Raw genomic sequence first — 19,094 nt, 5'->3', positions numbered from 1 at the left:
GTGTGCAGCAACAGGTTTGCCATGTGTTAACACCTTACACGCTATGGCAGAGCTGTGGAGAAATAATTCTTATTGTTCTGACAATTGATTTACGTGAAAGCTTTTTTTTTGTAAATTGTTTTGCCTCATTTTCTAATTGACAACATTTGATTCTTGAGTGTAAAAATCAGCTTGAAATGCACTACTTCTGAAATTTCATAATAAAGCATAATAGGGACGGATTATCAAAGCACTTTAGTAGGATTTGTTCTCATCATTATCCAAGGCTGTTGGAAATATTATTACCCAGTCTTTTAAGAGCCCTAGAGGAAGAATTGCAGCAATATTTGTTGTCATATGCACCTTTCAGGAAAGACCCCCTGAAATCAGGCACATGCTGTTAGGAAGGCAGCACGAGACAGCCCACCCCAAGCTGCTGGTGTGCCAGCACTGAGCTTTTGGAAGGGCAGGGCATGAAGAGAACAAGGCAATGGTAATACTAGTTGTACATCCCCTTGGGTCCATGCCACAGGGCTGCAGGGTGCCCCGGCACACAGCCAAGAGCCCCGGCCACGCAGTGCCCATGGGTGTCAGCTGCTGGCAAAATGCAGAGGGCTCAGATTCCCACTGCAGCCTGGTGGGGATCAGCAGAAAGATTCTCTTCTGTTGTCTTTGCAAGCGCTGGGTCACTGGTCTTGTTTTGCATCTCTGGTGAAATGTTCTTCCTATTGGGAACAATGTGAAAATGTAAAAAGCGTAGGTGAGTTTAGCCCACAGAAAGCAGCTAGCTAGAAGCTTCAAGTACTTTTTTAATTCAAGGCAATAAAAACAATTATGTGCAGTTCACAGGATGCTGAAGCTGTTTGTTATGCAATTTGAGATGTAAATGGCGAACAAAGAGTAGTTGTACTAACCGATGATTAAATCCTGACATGAGAAGTTTCTACATGAATAAAATCTGGGACCTAAACAGATTTAAGGTTGTTAGTCATCCATCAATTCACACCAAAGAGTTTAGCAGCCAAGTGAAAAGTCTTCAGGCATCTTATTTGCGCAGAGTGAAATTACTGGCAGGTTTTTGCAGTTTGTGTAGACTGACACTGCCCTGTCAAATCAGGAAGGTTCAAGAGGCTTTATCAAAGTGGGGTATGCATTTTTTTTTTCCATTGTCTGGAAATCATATTAATGAAACTTAATAAGAAGTTGAAAGTAAAATTGCAGCAAACTGTGAACTTAATATTACCCTGGTGGGAGCTCATTAATATCTCAACAGGTATACTCATGCATTATCTTAATTGCACATGATCCTTCAGAAAATTGCCTTTTCTCAAGTTTTCTGATGACTGTCCTTTGGTGAGGGGGTTCAGGTGCATCACTTCATTATTCTTTTAATAAGTTACTGAAAAGGCAGCCTACTGCCCTGACAGGCCAGTTCTTGGCATGCCCAGTGGCGATGTGTATGGGGAGGAAAATGTGCAGTTTTTTCCCCTTGAACCAACCTCCTTCGACACTCAACAAGTTTGCATTCTGAACTGCTAAGTTCTGGACCCGATGTTGGAAGGTGTTTAATGTTGCAAGCAGTGACTTGGAGCCCATCAGAGACGTGTTTTATTTTGGGATTTTCTGGTGTGGCTTTTGGTGCAACTGCTCACGACACAGACCAGCTTTTCGAGCAAGGCAACCAGGAGTGGTGCAGGGATGCAGAGAGAGCTTTCCATTAGCAGAGGTAAATGAGATTAATGAAGAATAATGCTGAATGTTAAAAATAAATTAACATTAATTAATCACTGACTAATGGAATGCTCCCAGCATTAATCATTCAGTCCTATTGAAATCAGAACATCAGCCAGGGAAATGGCACAAAAAAGTCCTGCGTGTGAAGGTGTTTGCCATAGTCTGTAAACACAGCCCTTTCTTATGGCCGAGAGTAAGGGCTGGGGGATTTTTATCCCCTGAGCTTTACAGATCACAACTCTACTGCCAAGATTTTAGAGCCACTTGGAAAGTGGAATGAGGTTCCCTAGAGCTTTCTGATGTTTCCAACATGTTTCAGAACAGAAAATAGAAAAATGTGATGGAAGAGAAAGCTTGCTGCTTTAAAATGGTTTTGAAAGAGGGATGATCAAAGACAAGTAGCAAATTTTACCAGAATGAAAGAAACATAAATCATTTAGATGTGACAGACAAGTATTTGACGGGTTAATTAAAAATAAATAGAAATACTCCATGCTAGGATTCTGACATGAAGCCATTGTAACAGTTGTTGGGTTTGTTGCCATCGCAGTGCTCCCCATGGCAGCAGGATGTGAGGGCTCCAGCTGGACCACTGCAGAACCAAGAGGAGAATGAGTGTGGCTGAAGGGAAGAGGAGTGGTGTGTGCAAACACCTGTAGAAATGGGGAGAGACACAGGGAAAGGAGGAGCACAAACCTTTTATTTAGGTGCTGTCTGTTCACTCTGGAAGTCTATTGAAATGGGTCAACTCGCCAATCTTTTTGTGCGTGCAGGTTAGCCAGTATGGTCTGATATCAACAAAAGCAAACCAGAGACAAACGGCAGTGGTTGGTGAGTGCCAGGATGTTCAGTGGGCACACTGTGTGGCAATAGGACTAGGACTGGGATCGTTCTCACTGCTCCAGTTTCGCTGGCATTGCCTTGCAGCTCGTTGTGCCTTTCACTCACTCATCCTGTGTCTGTGCATGCAGAGGCGGCTTCCCTCCATGGGACTGGCCACTCAGCACCCTTCCACAGTGCTAAGTGTAGGTTTTACAGACTGTCCAGGCAGTTTTTCCTCCGTCCAAAGGGATGGAGAGAGCAGATATGGCTAGTGAAAGTCCAGCTGGTCAACTGTGTTCCTATGCAGACAGCTTTACTTCTATTTGCGTGATGTGTGGCCATGGGGTGAGCCAGGAGCTGCAGCCTCCTGCATTGATGTGGGGCTGTGCCAGTCTGAAAAAGCTCCTGTGCATGCTCCTCGGAGTGGGGGGTGGACCAGGGGGATGAATTCAATAACCAAAGAGTAATCAAACTACAGCCTATCTTCCTTTCATTCCCCCATGCATGTCCCTTCTTGTATCTTCAACATCTTTGGGAACAGAGAGCTGCAAAGTTTGGCTAGCTCAGGGGCTGGGTCTTCGTGAACTGACTATTAAAAAGGAGAAGAAATGCCAAACTGTTGGGTTTTAGCTGATGTAACCAGATGTTCTGTTTGCACAACGGGGATGCTGCCTGGGTGCACAGGAAGGAGTGTGGGAAGGGAAAACAGGTGTCAGACATGCTCTGACATACCCAACAAAGTTGGTCTCTAGTGGCTTTGGTCTATGTTGTAACCATTTAATTACTTTTCTTGCCTTACAAAAATTCTGTTCTTCAACTCTATATGTTGCTTTTAGATGTCCTCTAAGAGAAGTTGGTAGAAAAAAAACAATATATGTTTTTAATACTGAAGTGATTTAAACAGCCAGAAGTGTTTAATATTTTATAGACAGAGGAAAAAAACTTAAAAGACAAAAGGTCTCCTAAGTAATATAAGCACCGGAACAAATTCTGTAGAAGCTTTGTTTTTTTCTGTAAAAGTGCAGAATATGGTCCTTTTGATTTTCAGTTGACAAAGCAGTTGTTTACAAGTTGGAATACAAACACTTGCCACAGGTAAAATAAAATCGTATTTCATCCCTCCTTTTATTTATAATTAAAAAAGCAGCACTTGACTCTCAGTGTGACTCTGTGTGGGACTGTATGGTGTGCGCTGGATGCTTGTCTAATTAGCAGTGGGTAAGCAGCACCCCCAAAGGCAGCCTGGTTAACTGTCCCCTTAATGATGGCAATCCAATGGGCAGATGAGTGAAGCTGGGAAGCAGCTGAGCTAGCTCCGGTAGCTGCATTGTGCAAACGAGAAGAGAGCTATCCTAAAATGTCACCAATCGTTTATTACAACAGTGATCACGAGCACAGACAAATTAAGAATTCCAATTAGTTTTGAAGCCAGGGTGCCCAGTATTTTCTGTGCAACCCTAAGGTGCAGATTAAAAATCAAGAACCCTGATAAATTGTTGTAATCGATCTATTTGTCTTTGCGAGTGGTCCCCAAGCTTTGCTGGCCCCTAGGCAAACCACTGAGCAAATAAATCATGTAACAGTGGTCAACACCATGCTGGCTTCTTCCCGTCAGCCTCGATTTTAACTTTTTTTTAATTTTCTGTGACTGGAGCACTGGCAGGGTGCTGTCCGCAAGCCATGGATCTAAAATAGATCTGGCAAGGCTTCGTAGACGTCTGCTGTCTTGCATTAAAAACCTAACGCCCCCAGCTCCCGGCTGCCTGGCTGTGAAACCAGGGGACGTGCAGGGGGTGCTGTGGCACAGGAGAAGGACAGACCCCTCTGAGCAGCCGGGCTTCAGGTCTTGGGCATCCACAGTGACAGTCACCATCCATGTTTCACTCTGGGCTCCTGTTGACTGGTGCTAAACAGACCCTAAATCAGCCATGTGCTATGGTTTATTGTGGTTTATAATAAACCAGTAGATACTAACTTTAAAAATAGGAACATATCTCTACAAATGTCTGTGTATTTAATAATTCGGGATAGTTTGGATACATTCTCCTATCTGCGTGGTCTTCAGCGGCAATTCTGCTTTTATGCTGCTGTGGTCATGGTTAATGTACATCTGGGCATAGCACGTATCCCTGGGAAAAGCCACATTTGCTCTCATCTGCTGCTGACCTCTGTGGGCAGGGAAGGCGCCAGTCCCTTGCAGTACCGAGCCTGGGGAGATATAATGTTGGCTCTTCTGAGAAGGCAAGAGAGCTAATAAATACTTGTGGAAATGCTGTGAGGAGAGAGAATATGAAAATGCAGAAGATGCTTGTACTGAGGCATGAAATACTGACCTTCCCACAGTCTAAAATCATTATATATGATCATGTTTGTGTATATTTCAAATCTTTTTTTTCCCTCCTTGGCATCTCAAGTGAGAGTTATGGAAGGCTCCTTAAATTAAGGAGCAGTCCCAGACTGTTACTCAAACAGTTGCATAATGTGTTTGGGGATTAACATGCTGTCAGCTTGATAACTGCTTTGGGGCCTTTGTTATCGAGGAGAAAATAGCCCTAGACAATATTCTAGTCTCTTTGCTATAAAAAGTAACTTTCAGTCTCCGTCGCACGCTGCCATGAGAAGGAAATATTCCAGGGACTGATGAAGGCTCCTCCTGGCTTTCAGTCAGTGAGGACAGGTCTAGATTTCACTTCTGTTGAATTCAGCATCCCAAATAACCTGACGCTAGGAAAGCCAGACCACCAATAAAAAGGACAGAGAAAAGAAATGGTTTGTGTGCACTGCATTTGATGAAGGTTGCCTTAGAGGAAGACGTTATAAATGTAACCATGTGCCGTTGTTTTATATTGACTGACTTTTTTTTATATAACTTTCCGTTTGAAGTCGATTAAAAGATCGTTTCTTTATTTGTATGTTCTAAAGGAACATGGCAGAGAACTACAGATTGCTGTAAGGAAGGTGAACTGAGGCTCAATGGAAGCTAACTACTGAGACAAGTGCAATGTGTATGTGAATGTGTATATTTATCAGAAATTATTTTTTTCTACAGATCCCACAAATCAGTTATGCCTCAACTGCACCAGAGTTGAGCGATGACAGGCGCTATGATTTCTTCTCACGTGTGGTTCCTCCAGATTCCTTCCAAGCACAAGCAATGGTGGACATTGTGAAAGCTTTGGGATGGAATTATGTGTCCACTTTGGCATCTGAAGGGAATTATGGAGAAAAAGGAGTCGAGTCCTTCATGCAAATTTCCAGAGAGGCAGGTAGGCAACGCCCACCCTCCCCCCAGAAAACGCTGCAGAAATAATTGATGTTATTTTGTACCAAATGTTACGTTATTTTTCCAGAACATATATTTGATTTTAAAGTTGTTCCAGTTCTTTGCAATGCCTTTGTAATAGCTCCTAGGTGCTCTCATTCCTAAATTGCTTATGGAGTTTCAGAAAGTTTGAAATGTTAGTGGTTTTCAATCATTTCTGGAGAAAATAGAAAACCCTGAGTCTTATCAAGCTTTCAGTATCCCACCGGACAGCATTATATTATGTTGACATGGGTAGAAGACAGATTTTAAAGTGTTCAGCTTTTATCTCTCCACAGCTAGAAATTCTTTGAAGACTGCTTGTTACTAGACATCGACTTGTGTCATACTACCGCTGTTCATGTTTCAGATCGCTGCCTGATTGTGTTTTGCTTTTCTTAAGCATTTCTCTTGACCAATTCAGCTGAGAAAATTCATACATTTTACCCGAAGGCTCACAGATTGCTGGCCTGGGTTAAGGAGGCAAGAAACTCCTCAGCATGGCATGAGGCACGTCAGGCCTTTGGTGTGATGCATCGTGTGCACCATATTTGTCTCGTTGCCTGAATGTTTCATTTAGTGGTGTCCCAAGAAGGACAAAAAAAAATGAAAATAAGCATTTTCAGTGTGCTGGAGAACATCACCACGTGTCAGTGAGAGATGTTCCAAGAGGACATAAAAATGCTGCGTCTTGTGCTTCATGAGGCTTATGGTATAGAGTTGAACCATCATAATTTTGTTGACAGAAAACCTACTTTTACAGTTTGTTTTCCTGTTCTGACTCAAAACGTAGAGCAGGCCTGCCTTGAAGGTGTGACTGCTGTGTCAGCGTGCTCATATCCTTGCCTCGGTAACTTTCTCTTCAAGGGAAAGTAGTTTTAAATTTCCCCAGAGATGACAAAACATAGGAGGACTTTGGATGGCACTTCAGGGAATACAGCTATAAATCCACGGTGAGCTAATTTGCAATGCAGAATCATTAACGTTTATAAATTGAAATATTTGAAGTAGGTTCCTGTGCTACTAAGAGAAAATAAGCGAAGGATGTAATTTGGTAGTGGTGATATATGTAAGGCCCATCTCCAGTAAAGTACACCAACATGGTGTGGAGCACTGGAAACCCATCCTCATTTTAAAAGAATAGGATCTATTGTATTCCCTGAAGGAATTTGCAGATGTACCACCCTGTTACCTCCCTGGCATTGCACTGCATAAAAACAGCATAGCCCGAGCCACAATTCACTCAGGATTTCAGAATTCACTAGGCAGGTTGCTGAGTGCCTGCCAGACAGCCACGAAAAGACCAGGGCAGGACAGGCTCTCCTCTGGGGCAGCCCTGGGAGGTTTGCACTCTCCCTGTGGTTGCAAAGCTGGCACCACGATGAGCTGGACTTTGGCGAATTGTCTGCGTGCCCAACAGGGTGATGCGCCAGCGCTGCATCTTGCTCGCAGCATCAGCCGAGGGGCAAACAGAGGGGAGGGCTGCACTTGAGAGACAGAGGGGTTTTGGAGAGGAGAACTGAAATTGTTGCATTATGTTGATACCGCAGGAGGAACCGGTATTTGCATAAACTCGTCTGTTCGTTTGAATGCATATTTATGTGGTGTTAAAGAAAATGGTTTTTGGATTTAATACCATAGGAAGTGACAAATACCAGTGTTCATTATAATTTAAAATTTACTTTATTTGCAAATATCCACTGTTACAAAATCATATGTGGAATGTGTTCTCTACGTCAAGGACAAAGCTCTAGCTGAATAATACCGTATCACTTTACAGACTTTCTGTAGAATTAAATAATGATAGGAGCTGTTCGTGTAGTCAATACGTAATTCAACGTCCTTCATATAAAGAAAAAAGCACAAAACCGAAAGAATAACCTGCTTAAAACAGCTTTGCATGCAGGGTGATATGGGCCATGCCTACAAGATTAAGACATGAAGGTGGATAGTGCATAAAGTTTCCTAGTGACACGCAGCCTGTCTCGTCTGGAAATGCGAATAATCCCATCCCCATGCTGCCTTCGAGTCGAGACAGCAGCCTTGCCTTCTGAAGGTCGCACTGAATTTGTTGTGTGCTACACAGATAAAGCTAGGTGAAGTTCTACGTGGATTTAATGCCTGCCAACTTGTTCCCTGTTATTTCAAAGCCCTGAGAAATCCAAGAAGGTCCTGCTGGGTATAAATTCAGAGAGCCCAAACAGGTGCTGGGCAGGCCATCAGGTGAGCGCTGTAACACCAGAGGCTGGAAGGAACCTCCTGAGGAAGCAGTGAGCAGCACTGTCCTCACCAGCTGGTGGCTGTGGGGTAGTTGCCAGCTCTTCCCTCGATCTGGCTATCCAAAAACATCAGAGTGGCCAAGGGCTGGGTCTGTGGGATCATGCGACGAGCAGCTTTCCCTTCCCCTAGTGACAGCAAGGAAACGGGGCAGAGAGCTGGTGGTGGCCGCACTGCTGCCATGCCCGGGGGGTTAACGCTGTGCTTGGGGTGCTGACCAACGCTCCTGCTGGTTACAGAACTCGTGCTAGAAGTGATAAAAATGCAGCAACAGCAGCAGGAAGTTTTTGCATAGCCAGAAGATGCATCCCTGTGGGAAGGTGGGGGGAGAAAGGAGAGGTGTTCCAGTTCAAAGTTATTTGCTTTCACCTCATTTTCCAGTTAGCTAAGAGATGCAATATTCATCAGGAAGAGTTGTGTGATGTTTAGAGCATTGTCCGTCTGGTTTTCTGCTTAGCTTTCGGTCCCATTTGGGATTTGGATGCTGTGTGTATTACAGCTTCCTGCTCGAATCAGCCGCCAAAGCCTGTGAAAGGCTTTGCAGAAACACCGTGGCTGTGTGCAGACAGACTTGCTGCTGCTCCACAACCCAGGAGCCCGGTATGCAAGCAGATAGCCCAGTGAAGCAGTGGCAGGACAAACCCTACAGCCTGGTGAAAGCAGGCAACGCATGATGTGCTTGTTCAGCCCCGGCTGCATTACGCTTCCTGGGCCAGGACATGGAGTTACGGTGCTGGCTGCCTGCAGCTGGCTGTCTGGGGGCTTTGCTGGTGTGAATGCTGCCAGTGGTGACCCTGTCTTTGGGAGCAGAGCGGGAGCAGTGGCACCACAGAGGTCGGGGGGGCACTTCCCAGTGCCACAGCCACTTTGCACCATCCTCGTCTGCCAGGGCCAGCAGCAGCCCTGGAGCCGAGGTAATTAGTCAAAGCCTGAGACGTGCTGGCAGTAAGCAGTCATCGTTAGTTCTCAGACGGTTGCCTTGGATCTCATAATCAGTGTATTTTGGCAGAAAAAAGATTTAGTCCATAGGTACCAACGCGCTTACTATCTTTGGCCTCAAATCTGTAGCAGGCTAATTATCCTAAATTCAGTGTTTCATCCAGACTTGTTTCTGATTCAGCCAAGATCTTAGGAATTGCAAGGATGAGTAGAAAGCATTATCCATGCTCAGTTTTTAAATATGCTCTAGTATATAATGGCTTTGCTTGATCCTAGGAGTTAATAATTCTTCACAAAGTGACTTTTATTATGAGTACTTCAAGCGAGTTTGAATATGTCATTGTGGCAGGAGATGAAGATTTGAAACATGCTCTGCAGTCTGTGGGATTAATAAATTAGGGAATGCTCTAATTACAGAAAATCTAAAGGACAATTTCAGATTATTAATGAAACTACTGAACACTCGAATTTCAAAGATTAATTTATCTTTGATTTTTTTTTAAGATTAATCTGTACCAGAAGGTTAATTGCTATCTGTAAAAAATATATATATTGAAGTCGTTAGCAAAGATCACTTGAATGCCTCCTCACAGATAAATGAAAGGTCTAGTATACATTTATTCATCTCTTCCTCTCCCAAAATTGCCCGCTTTGACAGATGAGTACCCTGGCTGCTGCTTTTGTGGAGCCGTTGGTGCTCAGCCTGCAGTCCAAGCAGAAGCGAGGATCTGCACAGCCAGGCTTCCCCTGCAGTTACCTCGCTCTTCTGCCTTTCCATAGCTCAGCTGTCCAAAGTGCCACCAGAAATAGGTATTTCCCTCAGCGAGGCTGCTTCTGAGCAGAGTTCAGGTTGTTTGCAGCCTGGACTTGCATCATACAGAGCAGCCTGTCCATAAGGGTGTGCCGTGCCTTAATCTGCAAGCTGAGATCAGTCTCGATGTTCTTGTTCTCAGCCATTTCGAAGGACTGGCGAAGGAAAATTCTGGAAAAGCATGTCTTCTTTCTACATGTACTAAAGACACAGGGAAAAAAGATCCAAGCTCCTGTGCCAGAGGGCTGATACGATTATTTTATGTACTGAAGGTTCTACCACCAACATTTAGTTGTGGTGTCACATTTGTTAAAAGGCTATCATCACCTTGACAGAACAAAAAGGCAGAATGAACTTTAAGCCACTCTCACGTAGGAAGCACAACACTTGCAACAGTCTATTTATCTTCTTTTCCATTTTCTCTCTTTTCTGAGGACTATTTTGAAATATTCATGTCTGTAATTCCTCTGTTTCTATGATCCTCGAGTGCTTCTGTTACATAAGGTTGGGAACATCTGCATGCGGCAGGGATGGCTGAGATGCACAAGCTGCAGGGGCTGAATTAGGAACAGAATAAACATCAAAAACACTCATTACCAGGGCAAAGAAGGGACCCCTGAAATTTTGAATCCTTAACCTTAATAATTAGCTGGATTTTTTTTTTTTTTTTTTTTGTTTGTTTGTTTATTTATTTATTTATTTTTTCCAGCAGTGGTACCGAACAGTACTTATTTTCCATCATTCAATTTAAACGTGAATTTCATTTTTTTTTTTTCCAGCTTTATATTTGGTAGTAGAAACCATGCTTGCACACATGTGTACCTATATGAGACATTGTACTGTCACCTAACAGATTTGAAGTGTCAGTCCACCTAAATAGATGAACCATTCTGTGTCTGTGTGCCATTATTATCTGTGCATTAAATGGCATGGGAGTGAACACAGTTAAAAGCCAAAAATTGCGATATCATCCTCAGTGATTCACACAGCATTTCTTTAGGCTCCTGTAGATCTGTTCCACTGCCTACTATGATCCTGGATCTGTATTTTTGTAATGGAACTTAATTTTTATGCTTTCTTTGAGAATCCCATTAGCACAAATTATTGCTGGATAGCATGAGAGAGTTAAATCGGTGCTGTGAAGGAGTAGTACAAACAGACGGTTTCTGAGAAGGGAAAGGAGACTGTTTTGTCTGTCTCAAATAGAGTACTGATTACTATCACCAAGTAGAAACTCACGATTTTTATCATTTTACATTTTGATGTTAGTGAAACCTCTCCTTTTTTTTCTTGATCCATTGAAGCACTACCGAATGCCTTTAGAATACATATTGCAAGGAGCAGTCGCTTCACCACCCAAAAAAACACAAGGATTCAAGGAGCCCAAAAATGAGAAAGGAAGGTCAAAGGAGTTAGTGATGTCACGTGCCTGTCCTGTTGGGATTGTGGGACTGAAATCCCTGGCCTGCTAACTCCAGGACAGCACCATCCCAGCAGCAGCTCTGTGACGGGGGTGCTGCGGCTGCTGCAGCAGGTACACAGCTGGGGGTTAATGGTGACACTGCACGCTGTCCTGTGGGTGCCCCCACACAGCATCCACAATGTCTGAAATGTATGGTTTGTGATTTCTTTGTGATAGCTATCAGGGTCCAGCTTCTCACAGTCACTGTGCCAATGTTCCTTTGCCTGACTCACTGCTTCGAAAGCAGCGGGCTGAGGTGTTCTGTCCACCGCAGTGGCTACGTATTTAGCTGAAGGAACAGCACTTTGCAAACTGCACTCATTGAATCTCTCTCAGCTAGAAGCAAAGGGGCAGAAACCTTTTGTTGTAGTGTTTCAGCCAGAGCAAAGGGTTGAGGTGAGGTGTTGGCAAACTGCTCTATAAATCCGGTTTTGAAGTGCAGTCCACAAGCCATCCAAGAAGGCAGACGTTCTCTGGGCAGTGTTTGGTGTGTAGATGTGGTGCTGTCATCCAGGGACGAGCACCTTCCAGCAGGGCCACAGCCCCCAGTGCTGAGGGGGGAGTTTATTTGGTGCATTTGCCTTCAGTTATGTTAAATGATTATTCTTTGCAATGGGAGTGGCGTTTATTCATTTTCTAGTGAGCCTGGATCAAATGCGGTGAAGATAAATATATAAACTGCTAACAAATGCTTTCCATTTTTCTTTCTATTTTCTCAAGCATTCATGCATCTGTCTTGTTTGGTGTTCAGTGACGTTACGTTAAATATGAAAACTGTTACTTTCCTTCCTATGTTTTGTCAAGTCACAAATGTTTTGGCATTTCAGAAAAAAAGTTGAGAAATTTCTAATGTTGCACCAACTCATGTTGTGTGCTGCAGTCTGTCGGGTTTAATAGGTTGCATACTACAAGTGTTATCTTTAAGGTCCCTTCCAATCCAAGCTATTCTGTGATTTTTTGTATTCTGTCCTGTACTGGTGGTAAGACTGGTGGCAACATCATTACCAAGATCTTGTGGTTTTTAGAGGTGTGAAAGCAACAGTAGCACTATTTCTAGAGTATACAGCATTTTCATATGGAATCTTGTCAGACTAATGAAAGCACTAAAACTCCCATTTGTTTCAGAAGCTAGTGAAAATGCCTTGCATCTCCTTGGCTGCCGGTTTAACTTCCATGAACAGAGGTTTGCTTCATTTCTTGCCAACAGAAATATTACAAATAATTTACAAAAGGATTTTCTTTTAACTGTAACTGATCTAGTAGAAGATGCACTGGACTTTATCCTCTCGGGGGTTTTGGATTACAGTTCGAGTTTAATAGTATCCTGATAGTGGGAAAGAATAAGCAGCATGCAAAGCAAAGCGTACTTCTGCAAAGTGAATCTGCTGCTGTTGCATGCTTTGGGCTCTGCTGTTGTCTTTTCTGAGTAGCTGCTGTGAGAAGTGATGTCATTTAGAGGAGGTGATGTCTTTAAGGTGGTGATTGGACTTCTGGCTTCACTCTGATATTGGCTGAAACACCTCAGTTGTCTGACTTAGATGCCGAGAAACCCTCTGGACCCCTGGTTATCAAAACATTGTGAACGCAATCTTCATCTCTTTAGCAGAGCATCTTCCTACCTGAGATGCAGCAGATTTCCTGAGATAGTTGGCTCCGTTCCCTGTGTGGAAGTGAAGAGTGGTGAGATCTGAATTGCCTTTTGGAAGCATCTATTTCTCTCTACTGGCTACACAGGGAATACTGGCACCAAGTAGAAGCATGAGATTAAATAATTTGTATTAAAAAGTAATCCAAGCATTGGTGTATATATATATATGATATGTGTTTTCTCCTATCTTTTGTCATCACTCGAAAATAAATACATGGTATAGATTTATAAGGTTCTTACGATCTTGTTCAGGAAGGTCCTGAAGCTGATGGGAATTTGGAGCACATGGTTTCAATACCTAAAAATACTGCAGCATCAGGTACCTGTCTGCCCAAATAGTGTTATAATTCTGAGATGAAACTAGCAGGGGTCTGAGTAATTCTTCTTTCTCAAATAGACTCATGTAAAATCAATAAAATAGAGTTTGGGGAGAAGGAAGGAGATAGATATGACACTATGATTACCTTAGTGTCTGCTTATGTGAAATTTGAGACCAGTTCCATGCTGATACATGCAGAAACTTGCATTCTGTCCTCTTAAATGATCTCACACAGCTGGTTTCTTGGCTAAGAAGAATTTAACTATTATTGGATAGCTGTAACAGGCTGTTGTCACAGTTACAGCATAAGTCACTTTAATGATAAATATCTGCCTTTTCATGGCATTTATTGAACATTTGGAGATTGCTTTTCAAGGAACGGAATAAAATTGAAATGGGCAAGTCTTGTTACTAAAGAAATAACTGTCAGCATCCTTTAAAAATGTTACCCCAAATTTAATAAAACATTGCTTTCGCGGTTCTGAAATGTATCTTGTGGATCAGATAAAAGTAAGTGATCGGTTAAGTCTTTGTTATTGTAAAGCAGAGAAATACATCATTGAGAGATGCATTGATTTCATAGAACCATAGAATTCTAGATCACAGAATTCATAGGATCATAGATCATAGATTCTGTTCCCGAGGTGGAAGGGATCCTCAAGGATTAGAGTCCAGCTCCTGGGTCCCTAAAGGACCACCCCAAAATCAGACCATGCATCTGAAAGCATTGTCCAAATGCTTCTTGAACTCCGTCAGGCTCAGTGTTGTGCCTATTGCCCCAGGGAGCCTGTCCCAGTGCCCGACCACCTCTGGGTGCAGACCCTGTCCCTAACCCCCAGCCTGACCCTCCCCTGTCCCAGCTCCATGCCGTCCCCTCGGGTCCTGTCGCTGTCCCCAGAGAGCAGAGCTCAGCGCCTGCCCCTCCACTCCCTGTGAGGAGCTGCAGGCCGCCATGAGGCCTCCCCTCGGCCTGCGCTGCTCTGGGCTGAACAAACCCAGGGACCTCAGCCTCTCCTCACATGTCCTCCCCTCAGTGTTGTTCACCATCTTAGTAGCCCTCGTTTGGACACTCCCTAGTACTTTTATATCTTTCTTATACTGTGGTGCCCAAACCCACACACAGCACTCGAGGTGAAGCCACGCCAGCACAGAGCAGGCTGATCCCTTCCCTCGACTGGCTGTGGTGCTGTGCCTGAGGCACCCCAGGATATGGTTGACCCTTTTGGCTGCCAGGGCACCCTGCTGGTTCATGATCAGCTTGCTGTCGATCAAAACCCCCAGATCCCTTTCTTCAGGTCTCTATTTCTATCCGTCTCTACCAGTAAAGTTAGACAGCCTCAGGGAATGCCCCTGTGTTTTGCAATGTGTGTGTCCCATGATACAGAGGTGACAAAGATGCTTTGGTGCGGATTCATTAAGTTATTCACCCCAATCCAGTTTTCTTTTATTTGTTCTTTGGAAGGTGGCCTGCATCTCAAGGGAAGTACGTTCCCCTTGGTAAAGACAGCAGTGTGAAGCAGAAACAGAGAAGCAACAGCCTTTATGTTCTGCATCCGTCTTCTGCTGGGAAGAGTAGAAATTTGCAACAACAGCAACAAAGGTGGTAGAGCCATTAGGAGAAGGGAGAAAAAGTATGTTAAAGAGCATTAAGAAGCTTGAGGAAAAAGTCATACTGAAGTTCAAAAGCTGATGTTTTGGGGATGAGCGGTAGTGGGGCAAAAGAAGATTTTGGATATACTGAGCAATAAGAGGAAGGAAGGAGTCTGTGGAAACAGCAGGACAGGTGTAACTATTAGGAGAAGGAGAGATGAAAAGCCATAAAATGAAAGTTGATAGAAGTGGCTGGGGCTGGAAAGATTGAGTCACAGCAGGAAAAAAGTTCTATGAATAAGGAAGACTTGCCACAGAGAGTGGGCTAGAAAATTATATTTATTTCACAAAAGAAAAAATTAACAATTTCAGAAACTGTACTGACTTTGATTCAGAAAACTTAAAACTTCTTGAGGATGAGATTTAAAAAAAAAAAAAAAGGACTTTGGGACTTTAGAAAGAATTTTATTGCTGGAGGACAGTGAAACCAGGCTTCCTAGATGATCACATCCGAGTGCCTTTGCTCTTCACTGCGCCTTTTTTCAGCCTCCCAGCCTACCCAGGGGGAGAACCAGGAACTGCAAAGCCTGGCTCTGTTTCACCTCCGCCTCCGGTGCCTATTCCAATGTGTGGTGTGAAGTGTCTTGTCAGTTTTCCTGAAGGAATAAAATGAATTTCACAAACACCTTCTGCAGAGGCAGCCCCCGCTGTCATTTTGACTTTCCCCATGGAAAATAGAAATATTATGATTACACTGAGATTTTCTCATGGGACATGTCTGTTTTGCAAAGTAGGATAAATTTGTTGGAACATCTTTTTGGACCAGTTCTAAATGCAGCTCTGCATCTGAAAGGTAATATATAATCTAATGCAGCAAGTTACTCCAGTTTCTGTCATTGAAATCCCGCATCCCAGGAGGAAATACAAAATATTGCCTCGTCTTGTACCTTCCATACTTCACAGTCCCTTTTCACTTCGTGCTAATGCAAAGAACAGCTTTCATAGCCATGGGGGAGTAGCAGCACATAAATAATTCTAAGATGCATCTTCCATCATGCAGCCTCCCCTGCATTCTTCATTCCTTACCCTTCCTCAGACAACAGAGGATGACAAACGGCCTGAACCCTTTGCACTCTGGGAAGATGGCACTCATGCAATGCTAGGGATATCATGGGCAAGCGAGAAATACTCTCTGGCTTGGCTCGGAAGCCATCTAAACCTTCCTTAGACCAGCCTCCTGGTGCTGAAAAAAGATCAAGAGAAAAAAGCTGGTATATGTACTCCATTTGGCAAAAGCAGAGCAGGCGCGTCATAAATTGTGATCAATGGAGAACTCTTTTCTTACATGTTCTTAGGGAATTTATTTAGCAAGACGGTGATTGAAATACCTGGACTAGTTGTTGTAGTACAGGGTTCCATCTTCAACAAGATATTTTAGCTGAGAACATGCAGTGCTGCATTTTGAGTGGTTTACACATGTAGTCAGGACTGTGAAGATAGAGATATGTGTAGCAGCCTGTTGTTTCCTTTCCCTTTGGAGTTCCAATAGCCATGTTTTCAGTCCATAAGGGATCAGAAGGCTGTCTAACTTTTCTTTCATAGTAGAGACTGTTGGCATTATTGTAACATTTTACCAACCTTTTTTTTAAATTTAAACCAAAACCTCATGCTGACAATACTGCTCCCTCTTCCAGAGCTGGCCCTGTGTGGTGTGATGCTGCGGGTGTTTCAGGCAGCAGCATCCTGTCTGACACAACAGCAGCAAACTGCTCTCTGCAAATCGTGGTGCTTTGTGCTCCCTGCTCACAGCATTAACAACAATGAAGACTTAGGGTGTGTTTCATTGTGTAAGCTTGGAGATAAAACAGGCTAAACTTTGGGTAAGAAATAGGCAACTCAAACATGCAGAGTTTCATTGCATGAAATTTGAATCAGCTCTCATGCTAACATTGAATGCTGCAGTGCATATTTGAGCTGTCTCCTTACTAACGATAAATGGCAACAGTTTGCTAGGTTGCTGTTTGTCTGGAAGAGCACAGATATGACAGAGACCAGACATTTGTATTTGGGATTTGTTTATAAAATAAAATGTTCTGCTTAAGGTTAGACATGTATGTCGTCTCTGCAGTCTGCTCAGTGTGCATCACTTGCTGGAAAAGCTGGTGCAGTCCAGGTCCCTTAGGGGCCGCAGCTCCTCTTCTGAGCGAGCAAAAGGAAGCTGATGGGGGACTTAAATACACTGATGGAGCCGCTCAGAGCGGGTCATGCCGCTGCGCTGCCGTGCTTAGGGCTGGGAGCAATCCTGATCTGATTTCCAAGGGGAAAATATTCTTGGGCTTTGGTGCTGGTGTGTCCTGGTGCTGCTTTGTGAGGGCAAGAGCCGTGTTCTGGTGATGGTGCAACGTGAGGAACAGACACCGCAATGAGAGAGCCAGGAGGTGCCAGCCCTGCTGCCAGGATGCTCAGTGGTGCTCCTGCAGAGCTGGGGCGGGTGGCACCACACAGACTCTGGGGACATGGGGAGACACGGGACCTTTAGCAGTGTCTGTGCAGAACAAAACACGCTGCTGGTGCGGGCTCAGCTCGTGGGATGGGAGCTCGCTTCAGCCCTGCTCGTTGTCCTGGTGCCAGCATGTCCCTGCTAATGGCCTGGCTCTGATGCTGTAAGGGAAGTGGCTGTCTGGAAGAATAATTGGCGTTTTCAGGTTGCTGCCCTGCAATAGACTTTATCCAGACACAAGAAGTCTGGAAGTTGCTATCTCAGGCTGCAATCAAGAAAATGTTCTCTTTAAGCATTGGTTAAAGAGAAATTATGATTTAATTCCCTGAATGTATTTTGTTTCTCCCATGATTTCACTAATCCATATGTCTAATTGCCCTTTAATTAACTCTCATCTTATATCTGTGTTTTGTCCTTTTCTAGCCTAATATTTTTTTTTTGCCTTAGGTCTCTGTTCTCTCTTTGTAAGTACCCCCAGGGCTGTCCTTTGGCCCCGAGGTGCTCTGCTGCCGCAGGAGCTGCCCAAGGACACAGCTGAAACTTGAGCAGAGAGGTGGCTGTGCCCTGCCCAGCTCAGTGTCTCGGCAGCCCTCTGCCCTCTCTGCTGCTCCTGCGTCAGCCCATGGGGCCAGTAGATCTCACCGTCCTAGCTTTGCTCTCAGTCTCCCCTACCTAAGCCCCTGCACTGTGGCATCAGTGGTACAACTACGTTGGCTAAAAGGCCTTTACAAACCAAGCATGACTGAGCCAACATACTCTGAAAACTTGGCAGTAGTTAGTTATCGTTATTTATAATGATCAGCATCAACAGGCCCACATTGAGCTGTGTCGATCAGATGTTTGTAGAAGAGATGCTTTCAGGTAGAGATCTGCACTGGCAATCAGGAAATCAACTGAGCTTGTAGTGCAGAAATCCAAAATAGAGTAGCTTTCCTGCTTAAAAAATGAAGGATTTCACTTACATGACCATGTTTTTGGAAGACTGCAGGATGAAGATGTTAAACAGCAGGAAGTTTTTTTTTTAGCAGATTCTCACTGACTTCATTACTGTTTATATATTTCTTTTAAAACCAATTTTATACCCAGGCAAAAGAAAGTCTAGACAGATTGTCTAAAAACTTCTACTAGCTATAATTAAGATTATACGGCTGGTATATCACTGGTGGATAACGTGTAGACTGGTTAAGAAATGACCTTCATTTCTGCAGCATATGCCTTTTGCCTAGTTTGCTTTTATTATTCTTTGTGATTGCTTTTTTCATATCTGACTATTGCAATGTCAGAAACAAATCCCACTTGAAATCTTGTATTTGGACATCTGAATCTATATAAAGGAACTGGAGCGCCTTGATTTTTTCCAAAGTACTGAGCTTTCGTGGTTTCCATTAAAATTGATTGGAGATGCAATTGCTCTGTATGCACAGAAATCAATCCAGCCTGGAACAGTTGTCTCCACGCTTTGGCCTCGGCATTCATGTAAGGTAGGAGATTGACAGCCCTGAGAGCTGAAGCTCTGGAGCTGTAGTGCAGCAACCTGGTGATGTGTCTTATCAGAGACAAAATCCCAGAAGGAGTCATGCTCCCGGAGAGTAACACTATTCACTTTGATAAATAACTCATCTCTGTTCTGAGCCTGCTGCTTTATAAAAGAAGAACATTTATTTGGAGTTTGGGATGAGATGTGCTTTGTTTGGACATTGGTTTATTAAAAT

The 19,094-nt window shown here is 43.7% G+C and overlaps 1 protein-coding gene across 6 annotated transcripts in view; it reads left to right on the top strand.

The window, feature by feature from the left end:
* The window catches only part of GRM7 (glutamate metabotropic receptor 7), a 260,837-nt gene that overhangs the window by 81,134 nt on the left and 160,609 nt on the right, over window positions 1–19,094 (top strand). For all 6 annotated transcript variants that reach the window (XM_072044279.1, XM_072044276.1, XM_027467423.3 and 3 more), the window contains exon 2: window positions 5,585–5,801. In XM_072044279.1, the coding sequence (XP_071900380.1) occupies window positions 5,585–5,801 (217 nt within the window). The remainder of the gene's footprint in view (window positions 1–5,584; window positions 5,802–19,094) is intronic.

This window comes from Anas platyrhynchos, chromosome 13, assembly GCF_047663525.1.
Source record: "Anas platyrhynchos isolate ZD024472 breed Pekin duck chromosome 13, IASCAAS_PekinDuck_T2T, whole genome shotgun sequence".
Lineage (NCBI taxonomy): Eukaryota > Metazoa > Chordata > Aves > Anseriformes > Anatidae > Anas > Anas platyrhynchos.
This window is presented reverse-complemented; position numbering and strand designations above follow the sequence as displayed.